The sequence below is a fragment of the Nyctereutes procyonoides genome, unplaced genomic scaffold (assembly GCF_905146905.1).
Source record: "Nyctereutes procyonoides isolate TBG_1078 unplaced genomic scaffold, NYPRO_anot_genome, whole genome shotgun sequence".
NCBI classification, from domain to species: domain Eukaryota; kingdom Metazoa; phylum Chordata; class Mammalia; order Carnivora; family Canidae; genus Nyctereutes; species Nyctereutes procyonoides.
The window spans coordinates 31,146,971-31,166,398 of NW_026575146.1; the positions used below are offsets into that span (position 1 = coordinate 31,146,971).

General features: G+C 36.4%; 1 protein-coding gene across 3 annotated transcripts in view; it reads left to right on the forward strand.

Annotated features, from left to right (window-relative positions):
* TRMT11 (tRNA methyltransferase 11 homolog) overlaps positions 1-19,428 on the forward strand; it is a 54,437-nt gene that overhangs the window by 25,230 nt on the left and 9,779 nt on the right. For all 3 annotated transcript variants that reach the window (XM_055311422.1, XM_055311424.1, XM_055311423.1), the window contains 3 exons: positions 210-282; positions 405-536; positions 9,553-9,673. In XM_055311422.1, the coding sequence (XP_055167397.1) occupies positions 210-282; positions 405-536; positions 9,553-9,673 (326 nt within the window). The remainder of the gene's footprint in view (positions 1-209; positions 283-404; positions 537-9,552; positions 9,674-19,428) is intronic.

Sequence of the window (19,428 nt, forward strand, 5' to 3'; positions counted from 1 at the left end):
TTTTTGAAGAACACAGTGGCCTGCTGTCCCTCCCAGTGTTTTAAATAGAATGTTCTGTGTTACGCATTCTTGGCTGCAATATTTCATAGGTGGAGATGTGTTCCTCTCCGAGTGTTCCATCTGGAGGCCCATGATGTCTGTCTGTGCCTCACTGGTGATTAGGTGACTTTTGACTCTTCACGTTACTTACACTTATGTTTTCTGTCTAGCTCCATATGGTATCAGAGAATCTACAAGAAGAACTGGTTCTCAGAAGGAAATACCAAAGGGTATGGAAAAATGGTAAGTGACAGTTAAATATGAGATGTCACTAATTTGAGAAGAAGTATGTTGTTCTTTTTAATTAGCTTAGTTTATCAGGCTTAAGGTTTTCACTGATTTTGAAATTTGTTTTCTTTTTCTAGTCCAGAAAGCCATGTTCCTGTTTCCCTGAGTTATCATCTGAGCGATATGTTTTTTGACCTGTTAAACTTTGCAGCTGAGACCCTCGTATTAGGTGGAAGACTCGTCTATTGGTTACCAGTGTACACGCCAGAGTATGTAATATTAAATAATTTTATTTTTAATTTTGCTTGTATATACAATGTAATTTTTTCCCTATTTCTCATTGTATTCAGGATAAATATCTTTGTGTTTAATGTTTATAATAGTCTTTGTTTACCTACATATGCATATAAAACAGGCCCCTTCTTAGTGATTGAATTGCTTTCACTTTTGTATTTACATCAGGAGTTGGCAAACTGCATGTGGTTCAGATACGGTTTTCAGCCTGTTTTCGTAAGGTACTTGAGCTAAGATGAGTTTTTACTTTTTTTTTTTTTTTTTTATTTAAGATTTTGTTTATTGAGAGAGAGAGAAAGTGAGAGCACACAGGGAGAGGGAGAAGCAGACTCTCTGCTGAGCAGAGAGCCCAATGTGGAGCTGGATCCCGGGAGCCCGAGATCATGAACCGAGCTGAAGGCAGACACTTAACCTTAACCAACTGAGCCACCCAGGTGCCCTGGGTTTTACATTTTTAGAGTTGTTAAAAAGAAAAACAAAAACAAAAACAAAGAAGAACATGTGACAGAAATTTATGTGGCCACTAAGGCTAAAATATTTACTGTGTGGCCCTTTATAGGAAAAATTTACCAGCCTGGGTTGTGTCCCCATTCTTAACTCAGGGCCTGATATATCATTAGCTGTTGGTGACTGTTTTGCCAGGCCACAGACAGGTAATTTCTAACAACTTAGTTGAGTGATCCATCTACTACTAGCTCACATTAATATATATTGGTTGTTATCACCTTATGATATGCAGTACATCTTTTTTAAAAGTTAACATCAAAATAAAAGCTGTGCATATATTAAAGCCTTGATTATGTTCCATATTATTAATTTGGGTTTTATTATTTAGTAATTATTAAATACAAGCAGAGCTGTGTACATCAGCAATGAAACACAAGATGTCTTGAATAAATAGGGTCTTTAGATTTGAAAGACAGTTCAGTGTCAAGCTCAAAATTTGGCTCTTTCTTTAACCTGCCATAGAAATCTTTAAAAAAAATTATTTTAGTTCCTGTGTTTACATAATTATACAGAATGCATTTTAGAAGACTGTTAACTTATCTGTCTTTTCAAAATGGTGGATGGTCCTCAGTTGGAAGCTATGATGTTTTTTGTTTTATAAACCTTGTGTTGGAAGTTACCATGGCCTAACTTTAGTCACACATTTGTTTATTGGCTGAAAAGACTGTACACATTCATGCCCAGATTCCTTAACACTGGCCTTATGTTTGGCTGCCAATGGTAATCTCATGTAATCTTTTCACTTTAGAAATAAGGAAAATTATTTCCAAGGAGTGAAGTGACTTGTCTACAGTTAATAGCAAACCTTTGGTTTTCTTACTCCTTTGGCTTTGTTCACTTAATTCAACAGTCTATCAGATCTCAGGTGCCTGGTATGTGAGGTGATAGATGGAGTTTTATTAATATTTTCCAAAAAGAGCACTTTTGTTTCTTTGTATACAAAAGTGGGTCCTGCCTTAGATAAGCTGAATTCCAGCAGCAAACTTTCTGTTTTTTTTTTTTTTTTTTTTTTTTTAAGATTTATTTCTTTGAGAGAGAGAGAGAGGGAGAGAGAGAGAGCATGCAGAGTAAGGGAGAAGCCCAGGGGAGGGGAGAGGGAGAAAGAATCCCAAGCAGATTCCTCACTGAGTTTGGAGCCTGATGCAGGGCTGGACTCCATGACCCCAAGATCATTGAACTCAACCAACTGAGCCACCCAAGTGCCTACCGCCTCTTTAAATTAAAGATTTATTTATTTATTTTAAAGAGAGAGAAGCTTACTCTTCTTTTTCAAGTTTCAGGGCTAAATTTTTAAGTTTATTTTGAGATAGGTTCAGACTTAAATAAAAGTTTCAAATGTAGCAGAAAAAAAATATTTCATCCAGATTTTCCAACTATTAATGTGCGCTTACTGTATCTTCTCCCCCCTCCCATTACATTAATCACATACCCATTATCATTCATTTCTTTTGGAACTATTTGAGAAGTTGCAGATAATGATGCCCAATCACCCCTACATATTTCATTTTATTTCTCAGAAATAAGAACATTGTTGTCAAATCGCAGTCAACCCTCCAAGTTTGGAAATCAGTATTGATAACACTACTGCCCATTTTAGGGACCCTATTCAAATCTTACCAATTGTGGTCCATTGGAGAAAATGTGCTCCATTAAGCCATCATGTCGTTCTTCTCCAGTCTGGAATAGGTCCCCATTCTTTTTTATCTTTTGTGTCCTTGACAGTTGTATAGAATATATGGCTTATATTAAAGGGTGGCCCTCAATCAGGGTCCATCTGAAGTCTTTTCTTCCTTTTTTTTTTTTTTTTTAATAAGGGAGGGGGGCAGGGAGGGGCAGAGAGAGAGGGAGAAAGACAATTGGTGTTTCTTTTATAATCATATTCATGTAGTGCCCTTGGTAGGAACACCACTAAATTATACTGTGTTTTTTGTGCATTGCTTCATGGGGCACATAGAGTTAACCTCTACTAGGGATCTTAAACTGGATCATCTGGTCATGTGGTTCTCTGTCAGGTTTCTCCACTGTAAGTCATCATTTTCTCCTTTGATTAGTGTTTCATGGGGAAAGTTATCCCAAGATCACATCAATATCTTACTTTTCATCAAATCACTATTCACATTGACAACTCCATTGTTGACAACCACCACAATGGTGCTTTTTTGTTCCATCATTTCTTCTCCATTTTAAGTTGGCATTCTACTGTAAGGAATTTTCCCTTCTTCTCCTGCTTGTTTACTAATTTATCAATTTATATTGCTATGGAATCATGGATGCTTATATAATTCATTGGGTTATAATTCATTACTGTCACTATTTTGTTGCTCAAATTGTCTCAGATTTGATCAGTGGGAGTCACTTTGAGGTGGTTCCTGTGTTCTTTTGAAATATCCTCATTAGTTTCTGTGTACTTCTTATTTTTTGGCATTTCTGACTGTCCACTATTTTGTAGTTTATTATTTAATTATAATTGAAGTTGAATGTGCTTAAGAATATCTTTTGTAGTTCTTTTGTTTTTTCCTTTCTCTTTATACAAAATTAAATTGGAGGTACTTTTAAGTATTTTTAATATTTCTAAAGACCTTACAAAATGGATGCTGGATATTTTTTCAGTGACTTCTTGATTTTAATAATTTACAAGGGAAAATTTCAAAATGCATATAATCAGAGGGATATATTTGAAATAGAAAAGGGATACGTATTTTTATCACTTTATTTAAAAAAAAAGATTTATTTTTTTGAGGTGGGGGAGGGGGTAGAGAGAGGGAGGGAGAGAGGGAGGCCAAGCACACACACTGGGAGAGAGAGAGAAGCAGACACTCTACTGAGCAGGGAGCCCGATATGAGGCTTGATCCCGGTACCCTGGGATCATGACCTGAGCCAAAGGCAGACAACCGACTGAGCCACCCAGACACTCCTATCACTTCTCCTATTTTTTTTTTTTTTATCTTAGATGTTTGTCAGGGGAAAGATTTTATCCAGGAATGTGGCTAATGCTCACATGGGAAGACTATGGTATTTACTTCCCTGACTTCATCCCTGGAAAAATTTTTGTCCACATTCTCTGATATTCATTATTAGACTTCTCTTTTTCCTTCCCTTTATTTTTTTTTCTGTTTATACTTTTATTTGCATTTATTCTGTGCAGAATTTACTTCCGGGCCATAAGTTTTTGTTTCTTCAGTTTCTTCTGGGATATCCTTTTCTTCTGTGCACCTTCTCTTCTGGTTTAGAAACAGTCTCCTCATTTTCAGTAAGGATCATCTCAGTGTGGCAGGGAGCACTCATGTATTGGTTAATCTGACGATGAGCCCTGTAAGTTCTTTGCTGCATCTTGGGGGCTTTATCCACCTGGATGTTCTTGATGACCAGAAAACCTACATCTAGACCCTTACATTCAGCATACTCCCTGCATTTTTAAGCATGTGCAGTAAAATTTCTGCACTCTTTGGGCCATCAGCTATGTCCAGTCCCACTGTTTGGCCTGGGCACAGCTACCAACTCCACCATTATAGCGACAAAATGGCACACATTGCTTCAGATACTTGGTGGCTTTTTGGATATGCATAGCCTTGATGGCCTGGGCAGTTTCATGTGTGTTCTTAAAGTGGATATGAATATTTGAACCTCTTGATTTGCATAATTTTATAGGGTTTTCTGGGTCGAGTGGATACTAGCCCTTTTACAGAGATCACCTCAGGCTGCTTATGACTAAGATGATCTTCCCTTTAGCCTGACGTGATCTTACTAATGAATTAATAATTTTATTACTGTTAATTTATTAATGAACTTAGTTTGTCTTGTGTTTTTAGGAAATGAATTATTTTAACTTCTGTATTATATGTCATCCAAAATCTTTGTTCTTTTGAAATAGCACAAATATTATTTTGAATTTAAGACCAAAATCATCTGCAAAAGGTTGAAATAATGTTTTTGCTTCTGAATTAAACAATTTAAAATTAGTTTGATTATGCTGTATTGAAAATTGAAAATTGTATTGAAAATTGTATTGAAAATTGAAAATTGAAAAAGCTTTTTATTGGCCTAAGAATAAAGATTTCATTTTAAAATTGTACCTTAGCCCAGCTTAAGTTTAAAACTTTTATGCAAAAAAAAATATAAAAAAACAAACAAACAAAACTTTTATGCTTTTGGTATAGTGAATATAGGCTCTTAGTCCTACTATTGAATTCGTTTATTCAACCGAATTCTGTTATATGATTCAAGTTTAAAAATACCAGGGGCCCCTGGATGTCTCAGTCCGTTAAGCTTCTGCCTTCGGCTCAGGTCATGATCCTGGAGTCCCCCATCTAGCCTTGGGTTGGGCTCCCTGCTCAGCAGTGAGTCCTCTTGTCTCTTGCCCTCTCCCTCTCCCCCCAACTCGTGCATGTAAGCACGTGTGTGTGCTCTCTTTCTCTCTCTCAACCATCTCTTAATAAAATCTTTTAAAAAAAAGAATTACATATTGTAATCAAGTTTAATATTAATTCTTTAAACCTAGGGCATTTTGAAAAATGTAAGACATAATAAAAATAAAGTGCCACCTAAATTCTTAGTTATTTGTGAAGGATTGTCAGAGCTTCAAATAGAAAAAGGATTTTCTATTTGGCAATTTAAATTGCAGTGAAGAAATTGCTACTCAACAAACTTGCCATATTTCCTCTAGTATAGATTTTCCCCATGTTAGTATATTGGATTTTTTTGCCAGCATCAAGATGCTTTGTACACTTTGTATCTTTTCACCTTTGTTTATTCTGTCCCCATTGCTTGATAAAACATTTCTTCATTCCTCAGCTGATAAAATTCTAGTTATCTTTCAAGACCTAACTTAACTGTCACTGCCTCTGTGATACTTTTCCAACCCTTCTCAGCAGAATTACTCTTTCATCTGTGCTCTCTCATAGTAGTTTATTCTTCTCACTCATAGAGACGGACCGCATAGAATTACTGTAAACTGTTGGTATTTATGGGTTTATTATTCAGCTTCAGCTTCTTGCAAGTGACCCTGAGGATCTGTGTGATATTCATTTGGATGGCATAAATTCAACTCCCATGTGTTTGATGTTACAGGAATTGCTAAGCTACTGAGTGCAGTGAGTGCAGCTGTCTGCTTTACGTGGCCATATAATATTTTCTAATTGGCATTATAAACAGAGAACTCTCTTGAGGTGATTAGAAACTGCATTTCTTTTTTGTGTGTGTTTTTTTTTTAAGATTTTATTTATTCATGAGAGACACAGGCAGAGGGAGAAGCAGGCTCCACACAGGGAGCCCGACGTGGGACTCGATCCCAGGTCTCCAGGATCACGCCCTGGGCTAAAGGCGGTGCTAAACCGCTGAGCCACCCAGGCTGCCCAGAAACTGCATTTCTTTGTGAAAGATGTCCTTTAATAGAAAATCTCACTGCTCTGCTTGTGATAGAAATGCTGACAAAGAAGCTTTAATAAAGTATGTCCCAGGGGGCACCTGGATGGCTCCAGTGGTTGAGCATCTGCCTTTGGCTCAGGTCATGATCCCAGGATCCTGGGATCGAGTCCTGCCCACATCAGGCCCCTCTCAGGGAGCCTGCTTCTCCCTCTGCTTATGTCTCTGCCTCTCTCTATGTGTCTCTCATGAATAAATAAATAAAATCTTAAAAAGAAACATGTCCCCGTATAGGATTTGGGGGATACATTTTTTCCAGTTTTATCAGGAAATAATTGACATACATCACTGTATAAATTTAAGGCCTATATAGCATGATAGTTTGATTTACATTGGGGATAAACTTTAGTAAAATGAATTTTGGAGTGGCTCAGAGCAGTGAACATGTTTTTCATCTCTTAATTAGGAACCAAGAAAAAGTGATCCCTTGAACTGTTTTTAGTGAGTGCTCTAATCAGGCAAAAATGTCTTTCTCAAATGGAAGGTGAAATTCTAATGACATTTGGAAATAGCTTGAGGTGTAAAGATTCATAGGAAAATAAGTGTCAAAATTGATTCATGGAAAAACTAGGGGCCTATGTGCACAGTTTTACTTTTAAAAAATATAATCGTATATCATGAAAGTCACCCTTGTTACATCCACAACGTTGTGCAACCATCACCACTTTCTAATTCTGGAACATTTTTGTCACCCCAAAAGAAACCCCGTACACATAAGCAATCACTACCACTTCTGCCCCTGGCAGCCACTTATCTGTCTCTCTGGACTTGCCTATTGTGGCTGATTCAGGTTTTAAATAGATGTTTGGATTGTAGGGCTATAGTAATAAAAATGAAGTGAAGATAGCATACCTTACTATCATAATGGCTCAGGCATAGTACAGGTTTATGGTTCCTACTTAACAGTTTGCACAGTTCATTGCAGTATGTTGGGTATGGAATATGTTAGGAAATATAGAGTAAAGAATTTTTTGTTACCTGATATTTTTAAATTCTTAGTATGGTAAGAATTATGCTAAATTGATTGGTTTTAGTATAATAGGGTAGTGGTTATAAACAAGCTTGTTGATGATAATGATGACCCAAATGATGTTCTTTCATTCTTTTTTTTTTCTTTCATTCGTAAACTCAAAGATCAAGCTGAAAAGATAATCTAAGACACCACTGTTTTTCTGCTTTTAAGCAAAATGCCTGGTGACTCAGTTTCAACAGCTTAGCATCATTTGTGTCATCAGTATCAATTAAACTTACATTGGTTTTGTACTTTTAGATTTCATTTTAAATTTCTTTTGGTTTTATAGTTATAAGGAATATAAGCGTATGGACTTTATATCACACTTAGGCTTTCTATATCTTTAAGTCACTTTTAATAAGAGTACTTTAAGTCAACTCTGCCAGGAAATAAGATTTTTTTTTTTTCCTTTAGAAAAGGGAACATAACTGAGTTTGACTACTGCTGTTTCAGACATCTACAAACCCTGCTTTTTCTAGCTTAAGGTCAAGGCTATATCTTCTCCTATTAATCATGGTGTAGAATGTATTGCTTCATACCATAAATACTTCATGTGAAGACTCCAGATTTGATGTCAACTAATGTTATGAGAAATACATTTCTGCTATCAAGTGAACATTAGAAAAATGTTAGATCAGACAAAAACTGAACTGGTCATTACTTACTGGAAAGCCCTAAGGAAGGATGCAGAGAATGACTTCAAGAGAATTCTTTCCACTGATAATACAGTGAAGTGCATTATGAATGCTGCTTGATAAGTGGGTGATGAAGGTTTCAAGCATGTGGTTGAGGTAATGAGGGAGAGCTCACTGAAGGTCAGAGGGGCTAGAGAAGTCAGTCAAAGAGCGGTAGTGAAGACAATGTTGATGCATTGGAACGGGCTAGGTGAGACTGGTGGTCCTTTACAGGAAATGCTACTTGGCACCTTTCCCATTTTGGATCAGAGCTTCAAAATTTCCCATACAATAAATGTTTGCAGAGACTACGTAGAAAGGTATCAAGATTTCCAAAGGAAAAGATAAAAAATGGCAATTTACAATGTCCTTAATGGTACCCATACCTAGGGAGCCCCTGTCCACTGCTGTTCTTCAGCATTCTGCTCCATAGTTGTTTCCTCCTCATCTGTCACCTGTTTCTTCTGCCAGGAATGATGCCAACAACCTGTTCTGAACTATGGCAGTCTGTCTGTCCTGCTTTCCAGGTGTCCTCCTCTCCATTCACGTAGCACATGAGTTGCATAGCAGCAGTCACCACTGTTCATTATCGTGGATTTGATTTTATTTCATGGTTAAGGTGACCATGTAGTGTTTATTTTATTGGTAGCCTATTTGAATAATCTTATACATAACTTTGATCCTGTATTTACAAAGTTAATAGCAGTTTCAAGGTGCCATTAAAATTTTGCAGGGACACTTCATTTTATAGGGAAAGTATATGCCGATTGGACATTATTCTTTGGGAATTAATAAAAATCTCCAAATGAATCAGTCCCTCATGAATGTCAAGGAGTTGTGGAATATATTTCTGTCCTATATGCTCTTGTGGAATCCTTTAGCGTGGACATTGTCTTGTATTTTTGTGATTTAAATGCTTGGTATTCTTCCGTAGAGCATACTTGCATTTTCTCTCATACTCATTCTACAGGGAAAATGATTTAAACTACTTTTTTCAGGGGATCCCTGGGTGGCTCAGCGGTTCGGTGCCTGCCTTTGGCCCGGGGTGTGATCCTGGAGACCCGGATTGAGTCCTGCATCAGGCTCCCGGCATGGAGCCTGCTTCTCCCTCTGCCTGTGTCTCTGTCTCTGTCTCTCTCTCTGTCTATCATGAATAAATAAATAAAATCTTTAAAAAAAATAAACTACCTTTTTCAGATGTGGTAATGTTAAAATACTTTGCTTTTTAAAAATACAGATTATTCATAGGTTATAGGGACAGTTAGTCTATATGAAATAAAATGGGGGGACGTCCATACGGCATTGGATAACCCTGTGACGATCCTGTGTGGGGTGTGCATGTGAGTGCTCCTAAAAGTCAGCTGTTCTTTCTTCAGATATACTGAAGAGATGGTACCCTGGCACCCTTGCCTGAAACTTATTAGCAACTGTGAGCAGAAGCTTTCCAGTCACACATCGAGGCGCTTGATAACAATGGAAAAGGTGAAGAAATTTGAGGTAAATTATCCTAGTATCTTTGGGGTAAATTCTGGAAGAATCCAAAGGAGATTTTTATAGTTTTCCTGTAATGGAGTCTGGAATTGCTAAGTCCTTGATTTTTAAAAAGCTGTCGAATTCAGGAAGAGGCAGAAGTTCAGGAGGTTTGTGGGATTTGGTGGGATTCAGAGGGTAGGAGTTGGATACAGAAATTGGGTAGCAGCATAGAAATAGAAGCTCACCTTCACTTTTCATCTTTGCTATGAACACAGTTAAAAAACACAGACACACACTCACACTTAAACAACTGTTGTCTAATGAGCAGTCTACTAGAGACTGTTTTTTTCTCCAAAAGCAAAACCTACTTGATTGCATACTGTTCTCAAGAGAAAAATATCACTTTATATAATGGAGAAAGTAATTGGCCGTCATCTTAGGGCCTAGCACTCGTGCTCGCTCGCTCGCTCTTTCTCTCTCTCCCTCTGACACACACACAATTCTTGAGAAGAACAAAACATTGGTTATTTAATATCCAGATCAGAATTGATATGAATAATGCCTCGTAATGGAGCTTAATGAAATCTACAGAATGCTCCCTGGGCTGTACTAACATGGACTGACAACCGCAGCTTTCCCAAGTTCACTAAACTTGAGCGAGCCCCATCTTTGTTTTTGATCTGTAGAGTACGCAGAAAAGAACAGTGTTACTGCCTGAAGATTTTGTGATATTTATCTCCATGTATGGTTTTTTTCATCTAATTCACAGCTTATGGATTCTTTCACAGTAATGAAAACTAATACTCATACGGTGCTTTTTGAATATAGTATTACATAATTCTTGTTTTCTTTTGTGCTTCTAATTTTCATTTGCTGTCTGTAACGTAGACCCTTATTACCACATACCTGGTTTGTGCTGATCGTCTCCTTGTCAATGATCTCTTTTCCATTTTTCACATCTCTAGTTCTCAATTGTTAAATGACTCTTCCTAAAGCACTGCATTCATTATGTCACTTCTTTATGCCAAAAGCTTAATGGCTCATCTTCATTACTGAGTAAGATTCAATATGACGTAAACTTTCTTTGGTAATCAGGCTCCAATATCAGGGCATTTCAGAAAGCTTAAGCCATTTATGTATATAAATAGTTGAATCATGTTCACTCAGGGGTGGTTGTATATGTATTTATATACAGGTGTAGGTGATATAATTAACATAAGTGTCTGGTTGTCACTTTTAAAACAAGTTTATATTCAAATGATATCCATGGGGTGGCATCTTGTACTCGTTATATTTATGTCTTAATTATTCAGTATTTTGAAACTTTTAGATTTACATTTAAAGAAATGTATTAATATTAAACAGTTATTTTGCTGTACAGTGACACCTTGCTTTTCTTCAAATTGTGTTACTGGACTTTGGTGCTCACATTTTAGCACACTGGTCATTTAATTGTTGTTCCTTGGAAATCACAACCTGTTCCAAGGATGATGATCTACCATTAAATATTTAAAACATTTAAGAAATTTAAAATGATAAAAGAGGGGTTTCCAAATTGTTTGACACAATGACAACCTTCAGAAGTGACAGTTTTGGATGGACGACGTTTATTTGGATATACAGTAGAAGTCCTTTTAACTAACCTCCATTTCAAACTCAGTTGATTAACCAGTACTGGCCATTTTTGTCCTAAAACACCAGTATTTATGCCTGTAACATGACATATACTTCCAGCTGATTGGAAGAGTTGCTTGATCTCTGCTGTGTCTGGAGGCTTCTGTACCTACCAGCTCAATTGCCTGTTTGCCGAGTCATTTGTGTTTGTTGTAGGAACTGTTTAAGCCATGTTTGTTATGGTAATTATGTAGTCTAACTAAGTGCTAGCTTGACCAGTGAAATGTGAGTGTGAGAATAAAGTTGTCATTTCTATAAAAGCTAAGTGGAATATTTCAGAGAAATAGGTTAAATTGAGGTGCTAGGAAGACTCTTGGACTGGGGGTGGGAGAGATGACTATAAAAGATTGGAAAGAAGTTAGCCCAATCTAAGTTTCTCTACCCCAATTGCTCTGTAAGAGTCTTAAAGTTCTTGCATCATTTTACAGAAGCCAAAGCTGGAAATCTTTGTGGGTCTTGATTCTATATCAACAGATTATAAGTGAATATACAATTTTTTAACTTAAGATGTTCAGCATATTTACAAAACATTTTCATGTTTTTTCCTGATTTTACTGACGTTTTCAATTAACTCATATTAGTCTGTTTGAGCTGCTATACCAGAATACTGTAGACTGAGTGGCTTAAATAACAGAAGTTTATTTTCTTACAGTTCATGAGGCTAGAAGTCCAAGGTCAAGGTGCCAGCAGGTGTGGTTTCTGGTGAGACCTCTCTTGCTGGATTGCAGACAGCCACCTTCTTGCTATGTCCTCTGTGTACACATACTCTTGGTTTCTCTCTCTCCATACAGAAACATCAGTCCTATTGGATTTGAGCCCCACCCTTATCTATTTTAACTTCAGTTATCTCCTTTAAGGCTCAGTCTCCAAGTCCAGTCATACTGGGGTTTAGAGCTTCAGTATATGAATATTTGGGGAGTCACAATTCAGTCCATAACACTAAAAATTACCAACATCTATCACAGTGAATAAGAGGCTTCTGTTGCATGTTAGAGATGCTTTTTTCATGCTCTTCCAGTCAGTTACTTCTCATGTATGTTTGTCTTTTAATATTTTGAAGAAAGTAAGGTATTTGATAATTTAACTTAGTAACACTGCAGCTCTTAGAAATCACAGCACTTACTGTAATTATTTGAGTTAGTAATAACATGTGCCACACACACGAGTAATACATGTAAAAAAATAGAAATAGTCCCTGTAGATTTTGTAGTTGTCTTATATTAGTAAAATGAATGACATCAGCATTCTTTATTTTGTGGCCTCCATAAATAGTACTTGCACCATATGATGGTTGTGATGTTCGAAGAAAATATAGAGAAAGGACTCTAGTAATTAATGGGGCCACATACTAAAGCAGACATTTCTATCTTAATGGCAGAATTGAAACCTGATGTCAACAATTTTTGCATTTGCTTTCCTTTAATTTATTTAAGAAAAATCTTTTTTCTGGTACTTTTTCCCCATTTATAATATTTCACTAGGCAGATATTTGGATAGCATAAAAATGCTAAGTAAGGGCACACACCTTAGGTATTTTTTATTTTATTTTTTATTTTATTTTTATCTTTTGATATTTTTAAACCTATAAAGAGAATGTTAATTCTTGTTTGTTTTTATTATTTTACTTTGGTCCTTTTCAAATTGATTTAAAAATAAGGAAAAACTCTAGTGCTCAAATAATTTTTTGAAAGTCTTCACTTTATATAAGTTCAAATTTAATCAGTGAGTTTTAACCAGTATGCAGTGTACTGTAGCTGAAAATACTTCGTCATGTTAAATTAATCATGTTTGGTTTTGAATTAATCACCTCATTTCTACCTTCTGTTTGTATGGAGAGGACTGTATATAATTGCAGCAAGATCTCAGTCCTTTATAATGCAAGTGATGACACAGAATTGTCAAACAGTTCTCATACGCCCCTAACAAATTACTCTCGGCCTTGTTCAGTGTTGTTGACTTTGGCAATGGAAGACTATTAATTGTAGATTTTTACACTCTGGTGTACTATCTCTCTGCATTTTTGGTTTGTCACTTGTTAGGTTTAAATTCAGTATAACTTTTGGCCCACTTGATTCATTGTTTTAAAGTGTTCTCCCTCTCACCATGTAAAATGTAACCTTAAGTTATAAATGGGAAAACTGTCTAAAGAATGTAGGTATTTTATAAAATTTTGTGTCTTTTTACTATTGCTCTAGTTTTTAGACTTGCTTATTGAGCATTAGTAGTAAAGAAGAGAATTTTTGCTACCCCTATTAATGAAAATGCCTTATAAGAGGAGCCATTATTCCCTATTGATAGAGTGTGAAAGAGAAGGGAATGATGATTAATGCTTTAATGCTGCTTATTGTTACAAAGCTTTCATACCTATCTTGTTGTGTTATTTTGCTAATTTTAGAGACTAGGAAGTAGCTGAGTAGAGACCAAACTCTTCTTTGTACTTGAAACTCTTTCTTTGACCTTTTTTTTAATGCATCTTGTTGCCTCTTTACCAAGACAGTTTCTGCCTTTGGAATATGCCAAGGTTAAAAGGCAGATATTCTTGAGTGGCATATTTCTAGTTTCTTTTAAAAATCATTTTTCCTCATTGTTCATGGGGCCATGGTAGAATGGGATTTGTTTTACTTGAATTCATTTTTCCTGTTGATACAACATGTAGTTGATGCTGCTATATATAGTTGTGGTCACAGTGGTTACTCTTATAAAACATTTTTCTCATATGAAGTTCGTTGGAAAAAAAATGCTGATTTCCAGAGTTGTCCAGAACAAATCAGAATATGAGTGTAATAGTTACATCTTTGGTGAAAATCACTTAAAACGGTACTGTCTGCCTTTTCCAATCATGCACTTGGACAAAAGATTACCAAAGTAGTCATTTTTGAGATTTCCTTAAAATCTTTTTTTTTTTAAACATTCATGCAGCTTTTAAAGGCGATTCTGTAGTATGTTTAAGTGTAAAAAAAAAATGTATCTTAAGTTGCCATTGCACTACACAGGCCATCATGTGCTGTTTGTTTTGTGGCTTATCTGACACGCTACCTTAGAGTGATTTGAGAAGTGCTGAAGTCTAGGTGAGTTGAATTCTAGGTATTATATGGGCACTAATTTAGACTAAAGTTATGTAAGTCAGTTGTAATTATTTTTTACAGCCAGCCAAAATGGTTCAGATGATTTAAAATAGAGAATATTGGGAGGTCATAGTGGCAGGTGATAAGAATTAATGTTAATTTTTTAAAATTTGGCCTGAATAAAGAGTCCACTAATATGAAGCTGATGAATGCTTCATTAATCAGAATAGAAGGTGACCAAAGCTGGGGGATTTGACTTAAGGACCAAAAGATTCTGAAGCTGTGGAGAGAGAAAAAAAAAAACATTTTCTTTAAAGATTTTATTTATTTATTCATGAGAGACACAGAGAGAGAGAGAGGCAAGCTCCATGCAGGGAGCCCGATGTGGGACTCGATCCTGGTCTCCAGGATCACGCCTTGGGCTGAAGGCAGCGCTAAACCGCTGAGCCGCCGGGGGCTGCGGGAGAAAGAACCATTAACATTGTAACATGTTTTAAATGAGGAAGGGAGAGAAGAGACTCCAAGGTCACTTGTTTGAGAAAATGACTTATGGATGACTTGAGGTAGAAGAAATTAGTCTTTGTGATAAGTAGTTTACACGGTAGAATGATAGTAGCGTTGCTAATCATAAACTGGTGGTTTGGTGACATAATGCTTGTGCCTATTTTGTTATGTTTTATCTCTTCTCAGGATTAATGCTGCTACTTGTTTTGGCAACTATTTGAATTAAAGGTGGTTTCCCCTGGCTGACCTTTCTTTCTGAAATATTTTGTTTTTTGCCTATCTCATACCAGGACAGTGGATATTTTCCTTTTGATTAGAGCTATGAAAGATTAGAGATGAGGTGTGAAGTATTTCAGTCATATAACATGCCTAGTGGGCAGGAGATGCAACTTCATGGAGATGCTACTTTATTTATCAGTGAGAAAAATAAGACTGGGGTGACACTAAGTAAGAACATGGTAATTAGATATGAGCTTTTTTTTAAAAAAAAATTTTTTTTTAATTTATTTATTTATGATAGTCACAGAGAGAGAGAGAGAGAGAGAGAGAGAGAGGCAGAGACACAGAGGGAGAAGCAGGCTCCATGCACCGGGAGCCCGACGTAGGATTCTATCCCGGGTCTCCAGGATCACGCCCTGGGCCAAAGGCAGGCGCCAAACCGCTGCGCCACCCAGGGATCCCTAGATATGAGCTTTAATGGAGGTCCTAATAGAGTACGGTATTCATTACCATCAAAATGTGTATGTATGAGAGACAGAGAAAGACCAGAAAGAATCATTTAAAAAATTACTTGTGTAGTAAGTCAGAAGGAAACCATTTGTATTATCTATAAATTATGTTTTGACCTGAGATCTTTGAAAAAGGCTTGTAAGAGTAGAAAGAGTAGATAGAAGCCTGGTGATGCAGCATATCATGTTGGATTAAGTTTTAAGAACTGTGTTATCTACTTATCTCAGGTTACCTTGTCCTGAATGGCTTGCTTTAGCTGTTAATGGTACTTTTCCTTGAATTTACATCTTAAAGGGTCATCATTTGACTTTTTCTTTTATACATCTGCAACTAACCAATTTTGCCAAACAAACTGGGTATTTTGTAAGTTAATACTGTTCATAATGGTTTTAAATTATTGTTTCTGGTAAACCAAGAAGAAGCAAGCGTTTATCGCCTACCTGCTCCAGGAAGGTAATCATTTAAGATATCTGGATTCTAGTACATATCTTTTTTATTTGCAGGAAAAATGCAGTTCTCTGAAGGTGACAGAGCATCTGTTATTATGCTCTAGCTATAATGATTGTATTTTTGAGCTGTGATAATAAAACAGTCTTTAATATACTCATGTCATATTATAGAATCTTAGAGGTCAGTTGCAAAATACAAGGTATGATCTGGGAGTTGCAAAGTATGAATGGTTTAGGGAAATGGGAAGTTTAAGTATGGAGTCTGCATAATCCTCTGGAGCTTCTTTTAAAATTCTTGAATGGCAAATTTCCTACTTGTTTTTATTTTTTCTTTATTTATGATATGGTTAACTTAGAATTATCTTTCTGGTACTTGTCAAATCCAAACATGAACATATGTGTCTTCTCCCTCCATGACCTACCAAGAATACAACCCTGAAGTTTTTAAGCATGTATTTTTTCTGCCTAAAACATAAGTGTAGGGCAGCCCTGGTGGCTCAGCAGTTTAGCGCCGCCTTCAGCCCAGGGTGAGATCCTGGAGACCGGGGATTGAGTCCCATGTCAGGCTCCTTGCATGAAGCCTGCTTCTGCTTCTCTTTCTGCCTGTGTCTCTGCTTCTCTCTCTCTCTCTCTCTGTCTCCCAGGCAGGCAGGCAGGCATGCAGGCATGCATGCATGCATAAATGAATGAGTGAATGAATGAATGAATGAATAAATAAATAAATAAAATCTTAAAAAACCCATAAGTGTATAGTTTAATGAATAATTATGAAGTGAACATCTGTGTAACCACCACCAAGGTTAGGATTACAGTACCTCAGAAGCACCCCTTTTGGTGGCTGTTTCTGATCATAAACACTTCTTCCTGCAGGTATAACCAGTAATCTGACTGTTATAGTGATAACTTTCTTGCTTTTCTTTCTAGTATTGTTGCTATTGAATTGATCTGTAAACAAAGTAATTTGCTTGTATCAGATCTTTATGGAAATCCATGTGTATTTTTGTTAATTTTTCTTTTAGTGGATTGTGACAGCTTAGAAAAGTCAACTAGAAGAATAGTCTCCAAATTAAAGCAAAAGAATATGTATGCTGGTGCATATTTTGGTCTGTTATATTCATCCTTTGCTACTTACTTACTTAGTTTTAATTAAATATTTGGACATATTAACTAATAAGTTGTATTTCATTTTTATCTGATGTGTTAGCCCTGTAATATTTGAGATTAAGTTTTGAATTTTATGAAGTTCATGTATTTCTAGCGGAGAGCATGTAGGAAGTACTTCTAGTTCTGTATCGTCATGATAGCATGAATATCCATGATGGTCTTTTTACAGTTAGAAATTATGTGCTAAGTGCCTGATGTTAAAGTTGAACCACTAAATGTTATTCATTTTCAAAACTCAGTGAAGATTTTAATATATTTTAAAATATTTTTTTTAAAAGTACAGATTATATATGAATACCTAATTTAGGGATAAAGATTTCTACCCTTACCTTGTTACCATTAAGAATAATGCTAGAGGTTTCTCTTCAGAGTATTGGATGCCAGACTTTTGACCTGCTTGTCCTTGGTTTGGAAATGGCCTAGTGCTGTTTATAGTTGTATAACTTTAGCACAAGTGGTTTCTATAGCTACTGTCCAGTACCAGATGTAGAACAGTGGGAAGGTTTGATAAGGGGAGCAGGATTTTTAAACAAAAGCCGGACATGGGTAATTACCCTGACGCTGAACTGAGGCCCCTTATATTCAGCACTGTCATTTACCTTTCATTTCATTCTCAACTGATTACAAGAAGGAAAATCTACCCACTGTTATACTCTTCCATCTCTTTGCCTTCTTCCTCTCACCTTATGTAAGAATGTATATCATAGCTTTAATCCATTTCAATAATACACGAGTGAGTCTTTCTTGATAAAGTTAGATGAGTATTGTTAGTTTGGTGGCTTTTGCTGTGATGATAGCATCATTGGTTTTCACTTATCACAGAATAAGTTTCATAAGCCATTTGTACTCAGTTGTTTGCAATGAAACTGCTGTTTTGTATAAACTACTGTCACTCTGAGAATATAAATGACTTCAGGTTAATACTAGTGAGGTAGAAGAAATCATTATCTCATTATCAGGAACTGTCAGTAAGTAAAAAAAAAAAAAAAAAAGAAAGAAAAGAAAAAAAAAAGGACAACTTAAACCTGACATATAATAGAAGCCATTCGGAATACTTATGAATGGTTGTAGACTTCTACAGCTTCATCCCCAAACTGACACTTCCCTAGGGGAAATCTCTTTATTTTTAAATGGTAATTTTATTCATTGTTATAAAAGGTATACATGTTATACATTTATGAAAAGATATTTTGGGGGAATTCTATAAAAGTAACTCTTTTGGTAGTAAAAGGACACAGAGAGAACTTTGGCTTTATTCAGAATGTGGATGGAGGTGGTATAAGAGGTAAAGTGGAGGCTTGTTTATAGTAGAGGCTAGGGTTGGGGGGATCCAGTCTGTAGAAGTGGATGGGGTAGGGGGCAGGGAAGTTGAGGAAACATACCTGATGACTCCCTTATAGTCTGTTAAGAAGGCTGTAAATGTTTACTGGGAGTGAATAAACATTTTAATGTAAGGTCTTGAGGACAGGTGAAATTTTATAAAAGGCACTATGAGAATTGAGAAATAAAGCTGTATCTTTTTTTGTTTTTAAGATTTTATTTATTTATTCATGAGAAATGCAGAGAGAGGCAGAGACCCAGGCAGAGGGAGAAGCAGGTTCCCTGTGGGGAGCCTGATGCGGGACTCGGTCCCAGGACCCCAGGATCACATCTTGAGCTGAAGGCAGACGCTCAACTGCTGAGTCACCCAGGGATCCCCTAAAACTGTATCTTTTAATGATTGTTACATTCATGTACTTCTCATATTTTTGTATGTTTTCTTTCCCTGACTTGTTTACATGTTCACTGAGGGGAAAGCCCTGGCTTTCATTACTCAGCATGTGTTTATGGGACCATTTGTGTAAGGTGTTGAGGCTAAACAGACCAAGTTATAGCCTTTATCCTTAGAGACCTTGCTGAGTGAGAGAAATGGTCACCCAAATGAGTCCAGCCTCGTGTTTGGTTCTGTAGTGATCTGTGCAAGGTGCTATGTGAACATTAGAGAGTGTCTACCTGAGAAAATAATGGTCAAGGTCAAGAGGAAGCCAATATTTCAAGCAAAGGAAAAGAGGCATGAAAGGGGTTGTGGAGCATTCATGGGTCCCTAGACATTTTAGCATCACTGAAATACTAAGTATTTTGGGGGAGGAATGGTTGGAATCGAAGCTGAACACCAAAAAATGCCTAGGTTGAAGGTCTTTACATACCAAAGAAC